At 48.2% G+C, this 17019-nt stretch overlaps 1 protein-coding gene across 1 annotated transcript; it reads right to left on the bottom strand.

Annotated features, from left to right (window-relative positions):
• Positions 1-4557: 4557 nt before the first annotated feature.
• On the bottom strand, positions 4558-16989 carry LOC114001775 (cytochrome P450 4B1-like). The gene is made up of 12 exons (XM_027747236.2): positions 16179-16989; positions 12217-12361; positions 11500-11544; positions 10853-10980; positions 9211-9335; positions 8942-9093; positions 8263-8369; positions 7524-7714; positions 6900-7033; positions 6230-6294; positions 5944-6026; positions 4558-5307 (listed from the first exon to the last, which is right to left on the bottom strand). Exons 1-12 carry the CDS (start codon positions 16629-16631, stop codon positions 5139-5141), a joined length of 1797 nt encoding a protein of 598 aa, XP_027603037.2. The 5' UTR covers positions 16632-16989; the 3' UTR covers positions 4558-5138.
• Between the last annotated feature and the right edge of the window lie 30 nt (positions 16990-17019).

The following is a 17019-nucleotide window of genomic DNA, read 5'->3' as shown; positions in this document are numbered from 1 at the left end:
GGAAAACAGGAAGGTCTGAGGGTTGAGCCTTTGGTTAGTGTCGGTGAAGCATGACCTGTGACACTTATTCAATTACCAGACTGACTGATCTGAGTCTGGCTGGTACCTTTCAGCAATCAGTTACAAGATAATCCATAAATACCCCAAAACCCACAGGTGGAGGGGCCAGGCCAGTGAATGGATTTGCTGGAGCAGGCACATATTCAAACTTTTATAGCAACACATAAATTCTCAGTGGTGACAAAGTCCCTGTACAGTGGGTTTGACCATGGATTACTGAGCAGGGTCAATTTTTACTGAACTGGCTCCCTCATAGTTATAAAATAACCAGAAACAGCTGTTGAGCGTGGAGCCAAGTTATATGGGTTGTCTTGAAGGTCAAGTGAGATGTCAAGCACTGAGATGATATGGAGGGAACATGGAACAGAGTGGTTGAACCCACATTTATGGGAATTTGGAGCAAGAATCTGTGCTTGGGTGAAAGCAAAACTGAGTGCTTAATCTAACCTCCAGCCTCTGCATTCTATGTTTCACTGGTGGAGGGGATAGAAAAGCCTTTTTCATGTATTTCAGAGGTCTCACAGCAAGAGGGGGGTGTTCACAAACACTCTTTAGCACAGCCTGGGGGAGATAACTCAGAAGTTTTTGCAGAAGAAGAAACCTCTGCGAGAAGTTCAAATGGGAAAGTGAAGTGACTGCAGAGCTGCAAGTGGAGAAAAGCAAAAGGGGACAGCACTGTTTTGGTCATGGTAAGGGCTTGGGACAAGGCCAGAACAATCTGTTAGCACCAGGAGAATCTAGAGCCCTGTTGCTTCCCAGAGTCCAGAAAGCAGAGGACTCCAAAAGAAGATCTCAGCATGAAAAAGCAGGTGCAAGGGTCTTCTAATAGCCAGAGGAGTCTGGGGATGCTGGCAGGGTGAACAGAGGTGTGGCTTGACCTTCTGGACATTTTAGGCTGGTGAAACTGCTGTTGGGTGTTAAAGGGCACTTGGAATGTTGTCAAACATTTGCAAAGAGCCTCTGAGGGGGATGGCTCGATGATGTGGGTGTCCATGTGATGGCAGTGGGGCCATGAAAGGCCAGGTCATCAACATAAAAAAACCCCTCATTACACTGTAGAATTTCTATCCCATATCTCAACCATGGACACAGCAGGCTGTGGAAGTTGCTTTTTGAGTCTTGGGAATTTCTCCACCTACTTTAGACACTGAAAGAGAAGAAGGAGAAGATCTTCCTCACAGTTTTAACTCATACTGTTGATATCCATTGCAGAAGACCTGATTTATTGAGAAGGTGAAATTCAGGTGGCGAATGGGTACTGTGCCCCAGAGCATGACCTTCAGCAGCTGCTTTCCCTGTTTGTGCCTGTGTTTATTCGGATAGGAAGAAGAGTCCAGGCCCATCTGTCCCTGTGTGTTCCTGCAGCACTTAGTGCTGACAGATGAAATGTAGCTGTAATGCCAAAAAAAAAAAAAAAAAAAATTTCAAGCTTCCAAACACATGATAGATGAGAAAATCATGGCAAGAGCCCAACAAGTGTTGCAGGGTAATGCAAGCTGCCTGGATCCCATCTGACCACATATGTCTTGAGGATGAATGTATATCTGGAAGCATTTAATACAGCTGTCTAAAAAATATGTTGCAATACTTATTTAATTTACAGGCTGCTTCCAGCGTAAAATCCCAGTGGGGTTTAGATGGAAATTGCTGGTACCATCTGATAATGAACTTGCCTGGAGAGTGGCATGCGTCCTGTGCAGGGACTGCATTCCTGGTGGTGTGAGCCAACTGCTCTCCCTGATGGCTTTGCTGCTTCCATCATGCCCAGCAGCATCGGGGGAAGTGCCACCAGCAGACTGTGATGGACAGGCACCTTCACGTGACCGGGATGTGGCTGCACAGTGATGATGGCAGTCTGCAGGGGAAAGGAATAACTGCGGGAGTAGGTGGCATCTTTGCTCTGCCGCTGTTGAAAGACCAAGCTGCTGCAATGAGAAAAATCCAGAATGTTTTTAACCGAAACAAAGACTTATCCCATTGCACCCCACACAGCCCCTGTCATGAGTTCTCGTTAAATTAGTTCTCTGAAGGTCTGAATCAGGCAGTCCAAGATCAGCCATCGTCTCTGCAATTACCCTTTCTGCAGGAAGTAGGGAAGGATTAAAGAATGAGGTAACCTCTCTGCAGCTAGTCCTTGACTGTCTTTATTGCTCTGAGCGATACATCCCATGTGAGCAGGTCTTTTTATTACTACCATGTCTCTAATATCTAGGATGGAAAGGGTAGTTTGTGGGAAGCGCTCTCAGGAATCACATTCTGGGAAGATCTGGCTTGCTCTGATACTGGAACACAGTAGCTCCAGAATCCCTGTTGCAGTCTCAGCCCAGCTCTCCAGCTCAGAAGCAGAGCAGCCATGGCAGATGTGTGATGCAGGATGTGAGATGACACAGGATGCAGAATGCAGGATGCAGGATACAAGATATGGGGTGTGGGATGCAGAGATGTGGGATGATGCAGTATGCAGGATGTGGGATGTGGGATGCAGGATGTAGGATGCAGGGTGTGGGATGCAGGCTGGCTGGCCTGCCATGCAGAGCTGGCCTGGCATGCAGTGCTGACCCACGTGGCTTGGGAAAATTGGGAGCTGGGCTGCCATGTGCGTTGTTATTTAGAAGAGTGTGCCTTTAGAGGGTGTTAGCACCAAAGAGAGCTCTGTGAGCAGATTTTATGTCGGGTTTGGGTACGTGGTTGCAGAGGGAACCAGGCTCTGCTCCCTTCTCCTGAGAAGAAGCCACAAGCACAACACAGAGAGAGCGATGAGAATGCTGCAGAGCACCTTTGCTTTTCCTGTTCAGATATGAAGAGGCAGATTTTTAGTGAATCCTAAAAGTCACAAGGGGGACAATGACTGAACAGGGTGAAGATGGGAGAAGTCAGGCTTTTCCACCCCACAGCCAGAAACACTCACATGTTGAATGATCCAGCTGGGAAAGCAGCAGTGCAGCTTTTCCTGTATCCCCGATTCAGTCCACTCCCAAAAACCAGACCAGAGGTACCCTGCCTGAGCTCTGCACCTGACCAATTGCCTTCTTTGGGCATTTGGATTATGCAATAAAAACAGTGACCAGCTCTTAAAACCTCTGAAAATGCAAATTCCCCAGGTAACCAATGTCAGGACTTAAGAAGCCTTAGACAGTGCTCTATACTATGTAATCTGTATCTACCTAAATTCAATTTAGCAGCTGCCATTTATCTACATGTGGACTGTTATGCCAACTTCCCCTAGTTTGACCCCCTTTAACCTACACCCTTTCAGTGGGTATACCATGATTTCAGCCTTTGCTCTTGCTTATTGAATGCTCTTGCTTTAATGTTTCACATTTGAATGCCAAGGTCCACTTCTCTTTAAATGGTATTTTTTTCAAATCTTACCTTTAAAATAAAATTATATACAATACAGAGATTTATGTAATTTGCTTCCAGGGACTTCAGTTATTTTGATTAAAATTTTTCTCATTTTGCACTTTAGATTATGTAATCTTGAAGTAAATGCTGTTGCCTTTATACTTAAATCTCTAAACATGGTTGAAGGACACTGTCTCATTTCATCTAGTGCAAGAGAAGCAAGTGAAAAATTTTTGAGAAATATTTGTGTTTATGTATCCAAGTACGATGTTTGCTTTGATTGCAACAGTAGGATATTATTGATTCATATTACCTTTTCAGTTTCTATACCTACAGAATACCCTTTGGAGAGATTGCTGTCTTTCAGTCATTTCCTCTCTTGGTTTTGTGCAATGCCTGTGCCTGCTCTTGTCCTTACGGACTCACATCCCATTTACTGCAGCAGTTTTTCAATTTATCAAGATAATTTTGTATCCTGGTATGGCCCTCCAAAGAGCTTGTAGTGTCTCGCAGTTTTATAACATTTCACGTTTTAATAAGCATATTCTATCTTTCTCCATTGCAAGGATAATTCTGATTTCAACTCAAGAGCTGCACCTCGTGTCTGAAGAGGGAACAGGCAGCTGGAGCATGCAGGTGTTTTCCTGAGCTGCCCCAGCAGCACATCCCTGCAAATCCAGCATCTGCAGATGAGAGCTGTGTGAACTCAGCTGGGATGATAACTGCAACAGCAGCATTTGGGATTTCACAGTTTTTTGTGTGATATTCTACCCCTATCTACAGTAGTGATTCCTGCAGAGGCAGAAGGCTCTCTGGTATCCTCCAGTCTACCTCAAGCATGCAACTCTCCTAAATTTATTAGCTTAAAAAAATAAAAAATTACTAAAAAAAGGGGAGGGAGAACCCTTTCTAAATGTCTGAACTTTAACTGAAGATTTCTTATTGGACTCCTGTTAAGGAATTGCCCATGGAAAGAGATGCTGTGTTGGCTGTGACCAGAGACCCACGGGCAGTTGACTGGCCTGGCTGGACACCTCCAGGGTGATCTCTTGCTAGTCATGAGCTTTCTCTCTATCTCCCATTTCTAAAGGCATTTTAAATTGCATTTGTGATGAAGCAGGCAAGCATCAGCAATATAAACAACACAGCTGCTGTTGCAGGAAAAATTATTGATTTATTAAGACAAAAACTACAGAATATTTTGCAGTTTGGGCAGAATTTCAGAGCCCAAACTGGAATCAGTGCTTTCAGTAAAACAGAGACACACTGAGTGTGAGAAGTGAAACAGAGGTCTGCCACGGGCTGTCCCTGCTGCAGGAGAGGAGGGCTGACCTCTAGGCACTGAGGAAGGTGCTGATGACGGAACAGGTCTGGAAATGGTCACGGATTTGGACAGGACATGAGTGTAAAGGCAGGATTTGTTAAGAAGGAAGCTGGTGGGACCTGCAGATGTTCCCAGGCCAGGTCAGCCCTTATGGTAGGGCAAGGGGACAGACAGCATGGCCATACCTGGCTGCTCTGAGATCAGTGCTCTGGAGCAGATGTCAGTGGGTCTGTGCAGTGTCATCCCAGCTACCTTAACCCAGCCTGGAAAGGGCTTTCAGCTGGTGGAAGAAGCCCAGAAATCAAGAACCCTCATCTCCAAATCCTGCCCTGCACTTTTGCCCCAGAGAAACCTTGTCCCGCCATCTGCTTGGTCGCTCCCTCTGGTGAAGGCAGGATGTTTTCCAGCATCAGTGGATTTTCTTTAGATACAGGTGAATCCCATTCTTGGAGCGAAGAGTGATCCGAGTTATTTTGACGGGAGGATTGGCAGGGTCAGGCAAGAGCTCGAAGCGGAGCAGGGTCAGAGCCAGTGCCACCTTCATCTCGTTCATGGCAAACTGCTGCCCGATGCAGTTCCTGTGGTAGAACAGCAGCTCAGCCAACTCCAGCTCAGTGCTGGGCACACCAAACCCCAGGGGCCAATCCCAGACCCCTCACACAACCTTCTTCCCCTCAGGGAGAGCCCAGGTAGTGTTTTGGGTAGCGAAAGCAGGGGTATGGGGTGAGTAGGAGGAATCTAGGGAAGTAATGGGAGCTCAGGAATATGTGTTCAATGAGCACGGAGCAGGAGGGAGATGGGGAAGCCAAACAAGAGGCCAGCAGGGATGAGGTGGTGGGTCTCCAAGCAGGAAGGGTCAGCAATGTGTTTGTCTTGGTAGGCTGAGCACAGGGCAAAGGGAAGGACTGGGAGAAGGGGGAATCAAAGTGTGGGAGAGTGGGATGGGGCCTCTGCATCAAGAAGGAGAGCAGATGAGCTCAGAAAGCTGCAAGCTCCCCACATGATACCACCAGGATGCTCCACAGCTTTGGGATGCAATTCTCCATCCCCAAAAGGGGCATGGCAGTGTTGCCTTCCCATTTTGCCTGCTGGTATCAGAACCCCTCTGCAGCACAAATGCTTGTTGTCTGCTTGTGAACTGTTTAACGCTGCAGGGCCAGGACTTCAGGTGGTGGTCTCTGTCCACTACTCCTTCAGTGCTCAATTTACTTTACCTCATTCCAGCAGAAAAAGGCAGAAAGGCATGGGAATGCCTGCCAGAGACATTCTCTGGGGAAAACCGGGAAGGGTCAAACACCTGAAAATGAAAAATATGCAGCAAGAAAAAGCGATTATTTAAGGAACACAGTACTGACTGGTATCTTCAGAAACGTGACACTCCTTAGTTTCTGAAGAACCCCTTGGAAAGAGAATTCTGCTCTCCTGCTAACAGGTGAAGGGACATGGGAAGACGTACAGCACAAAGGGGAAAAACTATGAGAAGGGCAAAAAAAAGCTCACCAAAGGATCTTTCCATATTGCAGGGTTCCTGTGAATGAGGTAAATGCTTACTGCAGCAACGGTGCCTGTAAAGCAATCAAGGAGGAGAAAAGGGCTCACCGACAAAGAAACTAAAGGGAAGGTTGCAGCATGCTCGCCCAAAGGTCTGTCTAAATCATTGTGGTCTTATCTGTCAACTGGAAACTTATTTTGTCATTGTATCAGAGAAAACTAAACATTGTATCAGAGAAAACAAAGCAGCCAACCAGTAGAAATGAGGAAGGCACCAGCAGCATAGGCACATTGTTCCCCTAGTTGCGCCAAATCAGAGAAAAAAACAGCAGCACAGGACAATTCCTGCATGCAACTTGGCATGGGACCAGTCCCTGTCCCCCTGCACCATTTGCCAAGAGGTAAACCATGAACTTGTGCTTGGCCAGGAAGAGAAGGGGCTTGGCACAGACACGGCTGCCCTACAGTGATGGTGGCAGGAAGGACATCACGGGGATGCTGCTGTACAGCCCAGACCTCAGTCTAACAACAGGATGCCAACATCTGCACGGCCCTGTCTGAACATCTGTGCCTGCGAGGCCCACAGAGGCAGGACTGTCAGCTTTGCTCTGCCACAGGAAGCGAGGATGCAGCTGATGTCTGAATGCAATTTTGTGAAGCGGGAATGGGATTTACAGACCTTCTGGCAAGGTGTTTCCATCAGGGAAGGTGATGGGTTTGCTGAGCTGCCGGGCCACACCAGGCACTGGTGGGTAAATGCGAAGGCTCTCCTTGATGCACATGGTGCTGTAAGTCATCTTGCTCAGGTCCTCCCTGTTGGGGCAGAGGCAGGCTGAGCCCCACACTCCCCCCGCTGCCCTGCCCTGGGAGGCCCCTTGTCCCAACCCTCTGAGCAGATCCCCTGGCAACAGACAGGATGTACAGGGGGACCCACAATATCCAACCAGAGGCTGCTGCAAGCTGGGGATGCCAGGACACCTCTGAACAACCTTAACAACCTCTGAGCAAACTCAAGTGCAAAGTGACAGCGAAAGGTGAAAAGCCATGACTGTGATGCTCTGTGGCGAGAAAACAGGAGAGAGCAAAGAGCAGTGCTGGTTGCCCAGGACTTGGTATGGCATCCAGAATGCCCCTCCTAGTGTGGCAGATTTAGCTGAAAGATGCAGTATCTGCTCCATCCTGTGGAGCCCCTGTGCATGCAGCAACCTTTAGCACCCCAGCTTCTGAGCTTTGAAGATATTGCTCACTTAGAAATGGCAGCGATAGGAAAAAAGTTACCAGCTGAGGAAATCTGCAACTTTACCACTGAATTGTCTGCCGGTCCCCCAGGATGCTCTGGATCTCCTCCCGACACCGTGCCTGGTGCTCAGGGTGTAATGCCAGGCAGTAGAAGAGCCAGGAGATCCCACTGGCTGTGGTATCATGGCCCTCAAACATGAATGTGTCCACCTCGGCACGCAGGTCCTCGTTGGACAGTCCAGCTCCATTCTCATCCTAACAGAGCAGAGACACTCTCAGTGTCCCATATATATAAAATTTATATATATTACATATATAATACTTAGATTATATATATTATAGTGACACACACACATGTATTATATATATATATGTAATACATAAATATATAAACATATATATGTATATATATAAAAAAATGTCCCAGGAGGGACTATTATATTCTTTCAGCTGTTGCAAAGGGGTATGATGATGCCCATGGGATACATATAAATGAAACCAGTGTCTGTTTGCACTGAGTTCAGGGCCCCTTTCCCTTCGCTTGTAAATGTCTTTATCCTCCCACATTAAACTACCAGGACTACAAAATCTCTCTGCATGTTGTATTCCTGAAAAGACGCTACCAACATAGCAGTGATGGAAAATTGGATCACCTTGGCCCCTCCTCAACTGGGCAGGACTGGATTAATTTTTTTAATGGTTTGTGCCATCCTGAGGGTCTCTGGTGGTTTGTGGCACTCCTGTAAAGACTGACTGGCTTTTGCACCCTGTGCCATGCCACACACACTCTCCTCGTCACTCACTTTGGCACACAGTAGAATGTCCAGGAAGTCCAAATGTCTCTTCTTCTGGATCTTTTCAAATTCCCGTTCATCTTTTAGGGATTCCTTTCTCTCGCGGATCACCTTGTCTGGGGGAGAAAAAGTTAAAGGTTCAGCAGGGAAGGAGATGCCAAGCTGCAAAATCATTCTTCAAATGCAAAGCTCACCCAAGGGGGTGACCACTGCTCAGCTCATTTAACATGTATTTAACATGTGCTTCTGCATCCCAGGCAGTTCAGCATTTTCAGCAGCATGGCAACAAATGCCATGCACATGGCCATCCTTTCCTGCAAACTTCTTTGCCCACCACAGCCTATTTTACACACCCTTCACGCATTAAAGCCACACCTGGCTTGGAAAAGAAAATCATTCCTTGTGTCGGTGTTGCCTGCAGTGCCCATCCCTTGTCTTACCAATCTCTGCTCATTTAGCAGGAGTGTTCCCACAGGGGAATTCCTCTGTTACTCCAGTTTAATAACCCAGGAGCTGTGAGACCTCCTTGCTTCATGCCTAGATCAGACCACTGCTCCAAGCTGATAGATCCCAGACCTGAACCTCCGGGCAGGATCACTGCATGGGCAAGGAGGTAATTTAATTGCCTCTGGTCAGCCATCACTTACCCTGCTTGAAAGCTTTGGGAGAGGATGAAGGCAGGGAGTACCTGTGTGGTCATGAGCGATCCGGCAGGCCTTCCTGAACCGAAATCCCTGGGGGCTGAGCCAGTAAATGATGTCGTTGTGGTAGGGGAAGATGCGGAGGCGTCGATCCACCATGTAGCAGAGGTCGTAAACAGCCTGGATGTAAGTGTTTTCCCTGGGGAGAGAGGAATGGTGGATGCTTGTAAATTTGGGAGTACTGTGACAAGGAATTTGCCCATTTCCCTTCTGAGCTGCAAACTTCCTGCCAGGGTTTGGGGCAGCCAGCACTGACCTGTTGGTCTGGCAGTTGCTGTGAAAACTGAAGGCACATTTCATGATGCTATCGAGAGCCATCAAGCTGACATGCTCAAAGAGCTCCACTGATTTTCCATCTGTGATCAGCTTTTCCCATTTATCCTAAGGCACAAAGGAGACAGAAGTGAGAAGGCAAGGGTCAGTTGTGTATGATCTGCAGTCATACTCTAGTTAAATGAGTGCTCAGATAGGGATACGTCTCGGAAAAATGGGAAAAAAAAGAAGTGGATCTCTTAGCTGCCATCAAAATCCTGGAGAAGAGAAGCCAAGAGTGGGATGGTTAATACAACATGTGCCTCAGGCAACTGCTATTGTTGGATCAGGGGAGTGGTGAGTGCTGGTACACCCTACCCTGAGGCAAGGGCACCCTGCAGAAGCCCAGGCCAGATGCATTTCTGGGTGATGGGGTGTGCTACCAAAGTCTTTCTTAGGATGCAGTGCGTTTTCTGCACAAGAGCAGCATATGTTGGCATTGGGCTTCACGGGACCTGTTCTCAAGCACACGAGTTTGGTGCTCAAGATGCAAACTTTGGACCAAGGTTTTTTCTCTATCATACAATCCCTCCGCCACTGTGTTTTTCCAGCATAAAACATGGGAGCTCTTGCTCAACTCTTTCCATAGGAGATCCCTAGGGAAACTATAAATACTGTCTCTCTTGCCCGGCAGACATGAGGTGATGTTGAATCCTCTGTCCTTTCCTGGCTGTAAGGAACCAGCGGACTTAAAAGCTGAGAAAGGGAGGAGAGGGAGGAGCACAGTCAGATCTGAGCCTCCACAGCATGAAACTAGGTTTATACGGACAGATGCATGTCCGAAGCACATACAACGATTGCCACCTGGTGGCACAGGCTCCCACAACAGGCACTTCCACACTGTCTGCAAGGAATTCTGAACTCTGGGGCACCTGTGTGCATTGTGAAAGATCTCCTGGCTCCTGGCTGCTCACTGGGCCAGCAGAAGGGATCCGGCCAGGATCCATTAGATGCTGGGGAGGCTGCAGTGAGGGAGGCAAAAGAAAAGGAATAGATCCAGCACCCAGACTCCTGCTAGCTCACATGTACAAAGACTGGTGCCCTTTGCCTGTAATTCCTACTGGTTTCCATTGTGTCCAGCACCAATGGATGGAAGAACAGTGCAGTTTCACTGTGTATGAGGCAATGCAGGAATTACAATCCAGTCATGGGTACATTGACAACAAATAATACCCTTTAATTTTGGTGACAGCATACCTCTGCTCCAACTTTCATATTTTCAAGATTTATTATGAACATTTATTTACTTCAATTCCTCATTTACAAAAAACACCTTAAAAGAAGTTGCAGTCGGGACTGAGACCATGCACAGTTTGAGGATGGCAGCAATGTTAATCCTCAAATCTCAGCCACAGATCCCAAGGCAGTACCAGAGACATTGCCACTGTAGAGAGGCTCAACCTGCCCATTCCTTCCAACTCATGGGCAGGGATTTCTGCCGACTCAGAAAGACTGACAGTCAGGGCACAGTGTGTCCTTACAAATACCAGGTAAAGAAAACCCTGCTCCAGCATTTACCTGCTAACCAGTCATGATCAGGGAAAAGAAAACAGGGCAGAGAGAGGAGCATCAGACGTGAGTCCTACCAGCATCACGTTAGTAGACTCTGCCATCAGGGCCACGTACGGTTTCAAGACGTCGTAATGAAACCCTGGAGTCAGGAGTTTTCGATGTTGGTGCCATTTTGGCCCATGTAAGACCAGCAAGCCATTCCCTGGGGAAACACAGGCAAGGCATGTTTTGCTGGGCACAAGCAGGCTGCTTTCACCTGCCTGCAGACACAGCCCTGGCCTGCAAAGAGCATGATTAAATTTGCTGTCTGAGCTGTTGCCATCAGCTCCAGGGTTGCCAGAGCTGAGCAAAGCCCTGCTCACCAAAATTATACAGTGCTGCCTCTGAAAAGAAACACCAACACTGCTGGAGCAGAGAAGTTCAGAACAGAAGATGTGTTTTTGATCAGTCCTCTACTGAATCTAAGCTTCTCCCATCACCACCCTTTGCTATCTATGGACATGTAAGTGGTTCTCATTGTACATATTGGCTATGCCTGAACTTTCCTTCCCTGAAAATAAAGAAATAGCACTATTTAGCACCTTTTTCAATAAATGTAATAATTTCAGGGAGCTTTTGGCTATAACTCCATCAAGGAACAAGCACAGTGCTGTTTATTTATAACATATTTCTGACTAACTTCAGAATCATTCCTGGTAGGCAAAGCCCTGGGAATACATACCAATCCATGGGATAAGGTGTTTATAGCTGATGTTATCCTTGGGATCTGTGAAAAAAAAAAAAAAACCATAAAGAGAAAATGGTAAACATTTCAGTAGCATTAACCCACAGATTTCCACCTGAAAGCTCCCTCTGGGCTCTCACTTTTGCTTGGGTATGAAGCAAAATTGGTGGCATCCTTGCAGAACTCATCAGTATTTCACCACAAAACAAGTCTGTCTATGCCAGCTGCAATAAACACACAAAAAAGCAGATGCCCACACCAGAAAAAAACAAGAATATTGGTAGTCCAAAGTCTGTGCAGTGTGATAAATTATTAACTCTCCCAGATAGCACTGTTGTGATGTGCACTATTGAGACATGTTGTCTCAATGCACTAAAGATACTTCTCTGCGGTAGGAGCCAGAACTCTGAGGTGAGAAAAAAGCTCCCAGGTGTCTTCTTCTTGCTGGGGTCAGGCACCAAATGGATAACTTTTCAAGGAGCACTTGAGGAAGTGTGATTTCCCAGCAATGGATTTGGAGGGTCCATGATCAGCCCTGCAGCCCTGTGCTGAAGCACCCAGGGCAAGGCATGAAGGAGGAGTATCTCTCCATGCCTTTAGATGATTTCTGCAAGAAAACCTCTTTGTGAAACCCTGCCTTGCTGTGAATTTTGGGGCTGGCATGGGGAATATGCAAGCTGTGGTTGCTGCTCCACAGCTGAATGCATCACTCACCTCCTCTGCCCAGCAGAACCTTGGCGTAGTCGGGATTGCTGACAACCAGGAATGCCGAGAAGCTCCCAAACCACACAGGGTGAGCAGGTTGGTACTTCCATGCCCAGATCTCTGCCTTTTCCAGCACCTCTTCCTCCTTGAGAAACTAATTGTGGAGAAGTAAAAACAGAAAGAATACATAGATTTGGAAGAAAAAAAAAAACAATCTCCCAATACACTGTCTTAAAAGTTCAAGGTCTTTCTGATCCCAAAACCAGATAAAGGGGAACAAGGTGTTGTTCCTCTGAGTTTGCAGAACATGAGAAGTAGAGATGCTTGTTACTTTTAAAGCTCATATAAAATAATTCTTCCTTATCACTTGACCCTAACAGAGAACATTCTTAGGCACAGTGGTGGTGCCTATCAGCCCACGTATATTATCTCCTCTTTCTCCATGGCCACCCCAAAGAAGACTCAGATTTGCCCCAGACAGCATCTGCATTTTGTGGTGTGCAAATACATTCTCCAGCCATTTAGGTGGAGAAGGCGGCCAATGTCCAAGAAAAATCCAACAGAATGAGTTCAAAGTCACTGATAGAGTATACAGACAAGGGAACGTTGGTTAATAACTTTAGATTAAGCATTATTGATTTCCAGGAGTTGAATTTATAGGTGATGAAGAGCCAGTGCTCCCAGAAAGATTTATCTCCAGTCTTGGAAGCTGCAATCTGAGGAGTAACATGAGCACCAGTATTCATATCAGCAGCACTGGAAAGTTCATTCAAAAGTGATCACCACTTTATTGCTTTTACAGCCTGTGTTGTTGTATATTAAATGAGCAATAGATAAAGAACAAGGGGAAAGATCAGTGGAAAGATCCACAGTCACAGGCAGATTAAAAAAATCACAGAGACAAAGCCATGTAAGAATTCCTTTTGCTTTGAGCAGAAACTACTCTGGGCCAATATGCAGGGGGAAGGATTTTGGAAAGCTGACACAGCTGCTACTGCTTTGACTTGAAGCCTAAAGATTAATTAAATAAGCGTACTCGTGCAGAAATCAGCCTCAAAGTCACCCTATTGACTGAATCAAGTGAATATTTGCTCAGTCGCTTTGGTGCTGAGTTAGCTCAGCTCAGCTTTTAATCTGGCTGGTGTTTCTCAACCCGGGACATGGACTGTACTCCAGTGATCACCCACATCAAATAATCAGTCACGTGTGGCTTGTCTTGGAAAGGATACTAAGGAGTGCTGGGGTCTCTGCCAGGGCACTGCACAGGCTGTGTGGGGGCACATCCAGATTAGTGCTCTAAGGTTAAGTTTCCTCATGAGCTGGGGGGGTCCCTGCAGTACATCCTGTGTGTCTCCCACGTTCAGCAGAATGATGAACCACATCCAGTTACCATTTATGACACGAGGCTCACCTTCAGTTTCTTTAGCTCAAGTTCAAGATTTTGAACTTAATAAAGAGAACCATCAATTTCTCTGGTTGTGGGGATCAAGTCTGGGATAAAAGAAGACAGCCCTGCCCAGCACCCACCCCTTCAGTAATGCCAGCAGAAGCAAGGCTTGGCAAGGTGCCTTTAGGTAAGCAATGCTTAAACATGTAAAAGTCCCTTTGACAGGGCTGCTTGTGTTTCCTCCCATCATGAATCACAGAAAGCATAAATGGAAGTGACTTGGGAGATGCTGAGCAAGTCTTGCTGGCAGAAGTCCTAATGCTAGAAGCTTTTGCATCCAATCTTGTTTTTGGAGCAGTGGCCTCTGTGTGCTATAAAGAACCATCCCTGTGCTGGCAGAGACTGGAGTGGGTTTATCTGAAAGGAGAGGTTACCTTCAAGGTGAGTAACCTGCTGCACTAAGCACTCCTGGAGCAGAGGGTGTAAAGTCCTGGAAGCTGCAGAGGAACAGGAATGGAAAGCTCCTGCTTCCTAATCAGGGCTTCAGATATCAGGCTCTGCATGAAAGACCATCACTTCTTCTTCTTCCTCCCTTGTAAGCTTGAAAAGAAAAGTGTAACCTCCACTAGTGTCCAAGGAAGAAAGATAATTCCCTGATCTCACGCTGAAATGCAAGTTTTGAAATGGATCCAACAATAAAAGCATCTGGGAAGAGGTTTAAAAGCACTTTTAATGGCTATGCACTGATAGCAAGTGAAAGAGAAAACACAGGAGCTGAAATCTGAGCACAAAGCTGCACTGTGCACAGCCAGAACCGGGCTGGCATCTCCCCACAGGGTACAAGTGGGCTGCCGAGGGACTGACAACCACCTGCTCTCCTCTAACTTCCCACTAACCCTGACCAGGGAAAGTCAGTTTGTCCAGCTCACAGCTGGCAGTCTGGGTTTTAGTTAAGTTGTGCTTCTGCAGTGAGACTGAACAGGTCTACACAACCTCTCCTGATAGTTTAATGTCATTTCTATTGTGTGGTTTGGATAAGCAAAGACTAATTCTGTTTCAAAACAGAAAATGCTTTAAAACAAAGTCATGCAATCCCGGGAGATCCACCCAATCCATGACTAACATATTTGAGATTCTGAACTGACTTGAATCAAAAGTGTCAAATAATCGCTTAAATCAACAGAACAGGAAATGTCAGTGCTCTCCCTGAGTACAGCTCACAGGTCCTCCTCTGAGGTGCATGCAAACTTTGTATTCAGCATGTGCCCAGAGCACTGCCAGTTTCCTTCCTGGCTCAATGAACTGTTGGACTCTGGGGAATTCAGCAGCATTTAATCAACAAATTACTAAATTCACAAAAGAGAAATTCTTCAAAAAATACTGAGGTAAAGGTTGAGCCGTGAACAACCTGGTCACGATGGGAGCAAGCAGGCAGCACAAATGGTTATACCCACTTCTAGGATAAATAGTCACAACTAACAAACATTATTTAATTGCAGTTTTAAAGTCTAACTGGCAGTGTAACAAAGCCCTGAACTGGCCCATCTTCATGCTTACATTGCCAAAAGACTGACTGTTCCGTCCAGCATGGCAAAACTGGGGCTGCCATGGCGTGGGGACAAGCGCCAGGAGGTCCCCTCTTGATTTCCCAGATACTTTTGAGTATCTGGGAGTGAGTCACTCACTCAGTTATTTAATGAGCCACAGATTTGGCCAGGGCAGGACATCAGCAGAGTCCAGCAGAAGTCAGGCTGATTTTAAGCAGCCTTTAGCATGTATGGAAAAGCCTCTTGCATCAAGCAAGTTCAGCTACTCCTCATGAAGCTGCCAATGAGTTTTGGCAGTCTGTTTGTCAAGGCAGACAGGTGATCTATGTTAGCAAGTCGTCCATGCCACCAGTACCCAGAACAAGGCTCGCCTATGTATGTGGATTTAATTAGTAATGACTTAAATGCAACCTTAACAGGATCGATGGCCCTTCTGCTGGATGCAATACCCAGGATGTGTTTTGGGGCTTAAACGTGACTTACAGCGATCAATGCCCTGTCTGGCTCACCTGGCTGTGAGGCCGATGGAAGCTGGCAAGGGACAGAAGGTGCCTCTGGATGCCGGGAGCAGCGTGCATCTGCTCAGCATCACAGCAGCTCGGCGCCGCAGGGACAGCTGCAGCGGCCCTGCCCCGGCTTTCAGAGAAGCAGAGAGGTGACAGTGCAGCCTGCCCCGGGACAGAGCGATGCAGCTCTGCTGCCTCCAGCACCAACGCCAGGTCACACCTCGGGATGAACTTGCCCTTGCCACACTGTATTACCGCTTTCTTTGCCTGCGAGCCAGCCACCACCCCTTTCCACCGTGCAACCTGCAGCAGCCTGTGTGAGCCGCGCTCTCTGAGCATCGCAGGCGGAGAAAGCAGTTTGAATGGCTGATAAAAGGGATGCCCATCTCCCACTCGCATCCGGACTGGGAGAAGCAATTCTCCCAGACCGCAGGGACAAGTCCCACCAGCATCCCCCCCCCCTAACCCTCGGGGAGACTGCTCCTCGCACTCCTCCTTCCCGCCGGCAGCGCAGCCCCGGCTCTGCCCCACCTCGTGGACGTGGCCGAAGAGCCAGTGTGTCGGGTGCCCGGGGAAGGGGGCCAGCGCTCGGAGCAGCTCCCGCCGCCGGTGGTACAGCTGGATGGCCTTCAGCAGCACGCAGGTCAGGCAGAACACCGCGGCCAGGTGCAGCACCCTGGAGACATCCACGCCCAGCCACAGGAGCTTCATCGCCGCTCTGAGAGCCGCCGCCGCCGCTGCCTCCCGTGTCCCCACGGCCCCGGCGGCGCCAGCCAATGCGGGGCGGAGAGGCAGGTCCAGAGTCCGAGCGGCTGCCAAATCACGGCAGAGCTTGTTGGGAGGGGAGGCAAGGCAAAGCAAAGGGAGCATCCCGCGGGAACGCCGCCACACCGGCTGGGAAGGGCTGCCCTCCCTGATGCCTCGCCGCTGGCATCGGCTCGCTCCTGGCTGGGAATCCGGGCTGAGGAGAGAGGAAAAGACCATACCCTGGGATTTTCCCCCCCGAGGTCTTCATCACATCTTCCTGTCTCAGAAGGTTTCACCTTTACCTCCATCCATTCCCATCCCTCCCTCCCTCTCTCTCTCCCCGCTGCCGGCGCTATGGAGCCGCATCCCAGAGCCGAACGGGACAGCATCTGCCTCGCAGGGAAAGCAGTGAATCGGCCACCGAGCCGGTCTGGCGATGCCTTGTGTAAGCCGAGGCACCGTGGCAGCTTTGGCACGGCTTTGGCACGGCTTTGGCACGGCTCTGTGGCAGGCGGAGGGCAGGCATCTGCCGGGCAACGCCGCTTCCCTGCCACCGCTAACTCCGGCGGCAACGGCCCCGCCGAGCCTGGGGGGGCGAGGGGACGGACCGGAACCGCTGCGGGCG

Source organism: Pipra filicauda, unplaced genomic scaffold (genome assembly GCF_003945595.2).
Source record: "Pipra filicauda isolate LSUMZ 115617 unplaced genomic scaffold, ASM394559v2 scaffold36_size6622888_pilon, whole genome shotgun sequence".
NCBI lineage: Eukaryota > Metazoa > Chordata > Aves > Passeriformes > Pipridae > Pipra > Pipra filicauda.
This window is presented reverse-complemented; position numbering and strand designations above follow the sequence as displayed.

What these genes read in the sequence shown, in the direction of transcription:
- LOC114001775 (XM_027747236.2), bottom strand. Translation starts at nt 16,631, where the DNA reads ATGGTCTTTTCCTCTCTCCTCAGCCCGGATTCCCAGCCAGGAGCGAGC. An exon ending in AGCAACTGCCAGACCAACAG is followed by an intron (nt 9,094 to 9,210) that starts GTCAGTGCTGGC and finishes CTCTCTCCCCAG; the next exon opens with GGAAAACACTTACATCCAGG. An exon ending in CAATATGGAAAGATCCTTTG is followed by an intron (nt 6,027 to 6,229) that starts GTGAGCTTTTTT and finishes TTTCATTTTCAG; the next exon opens with GTGTTTGACCCTTCCCGGTT.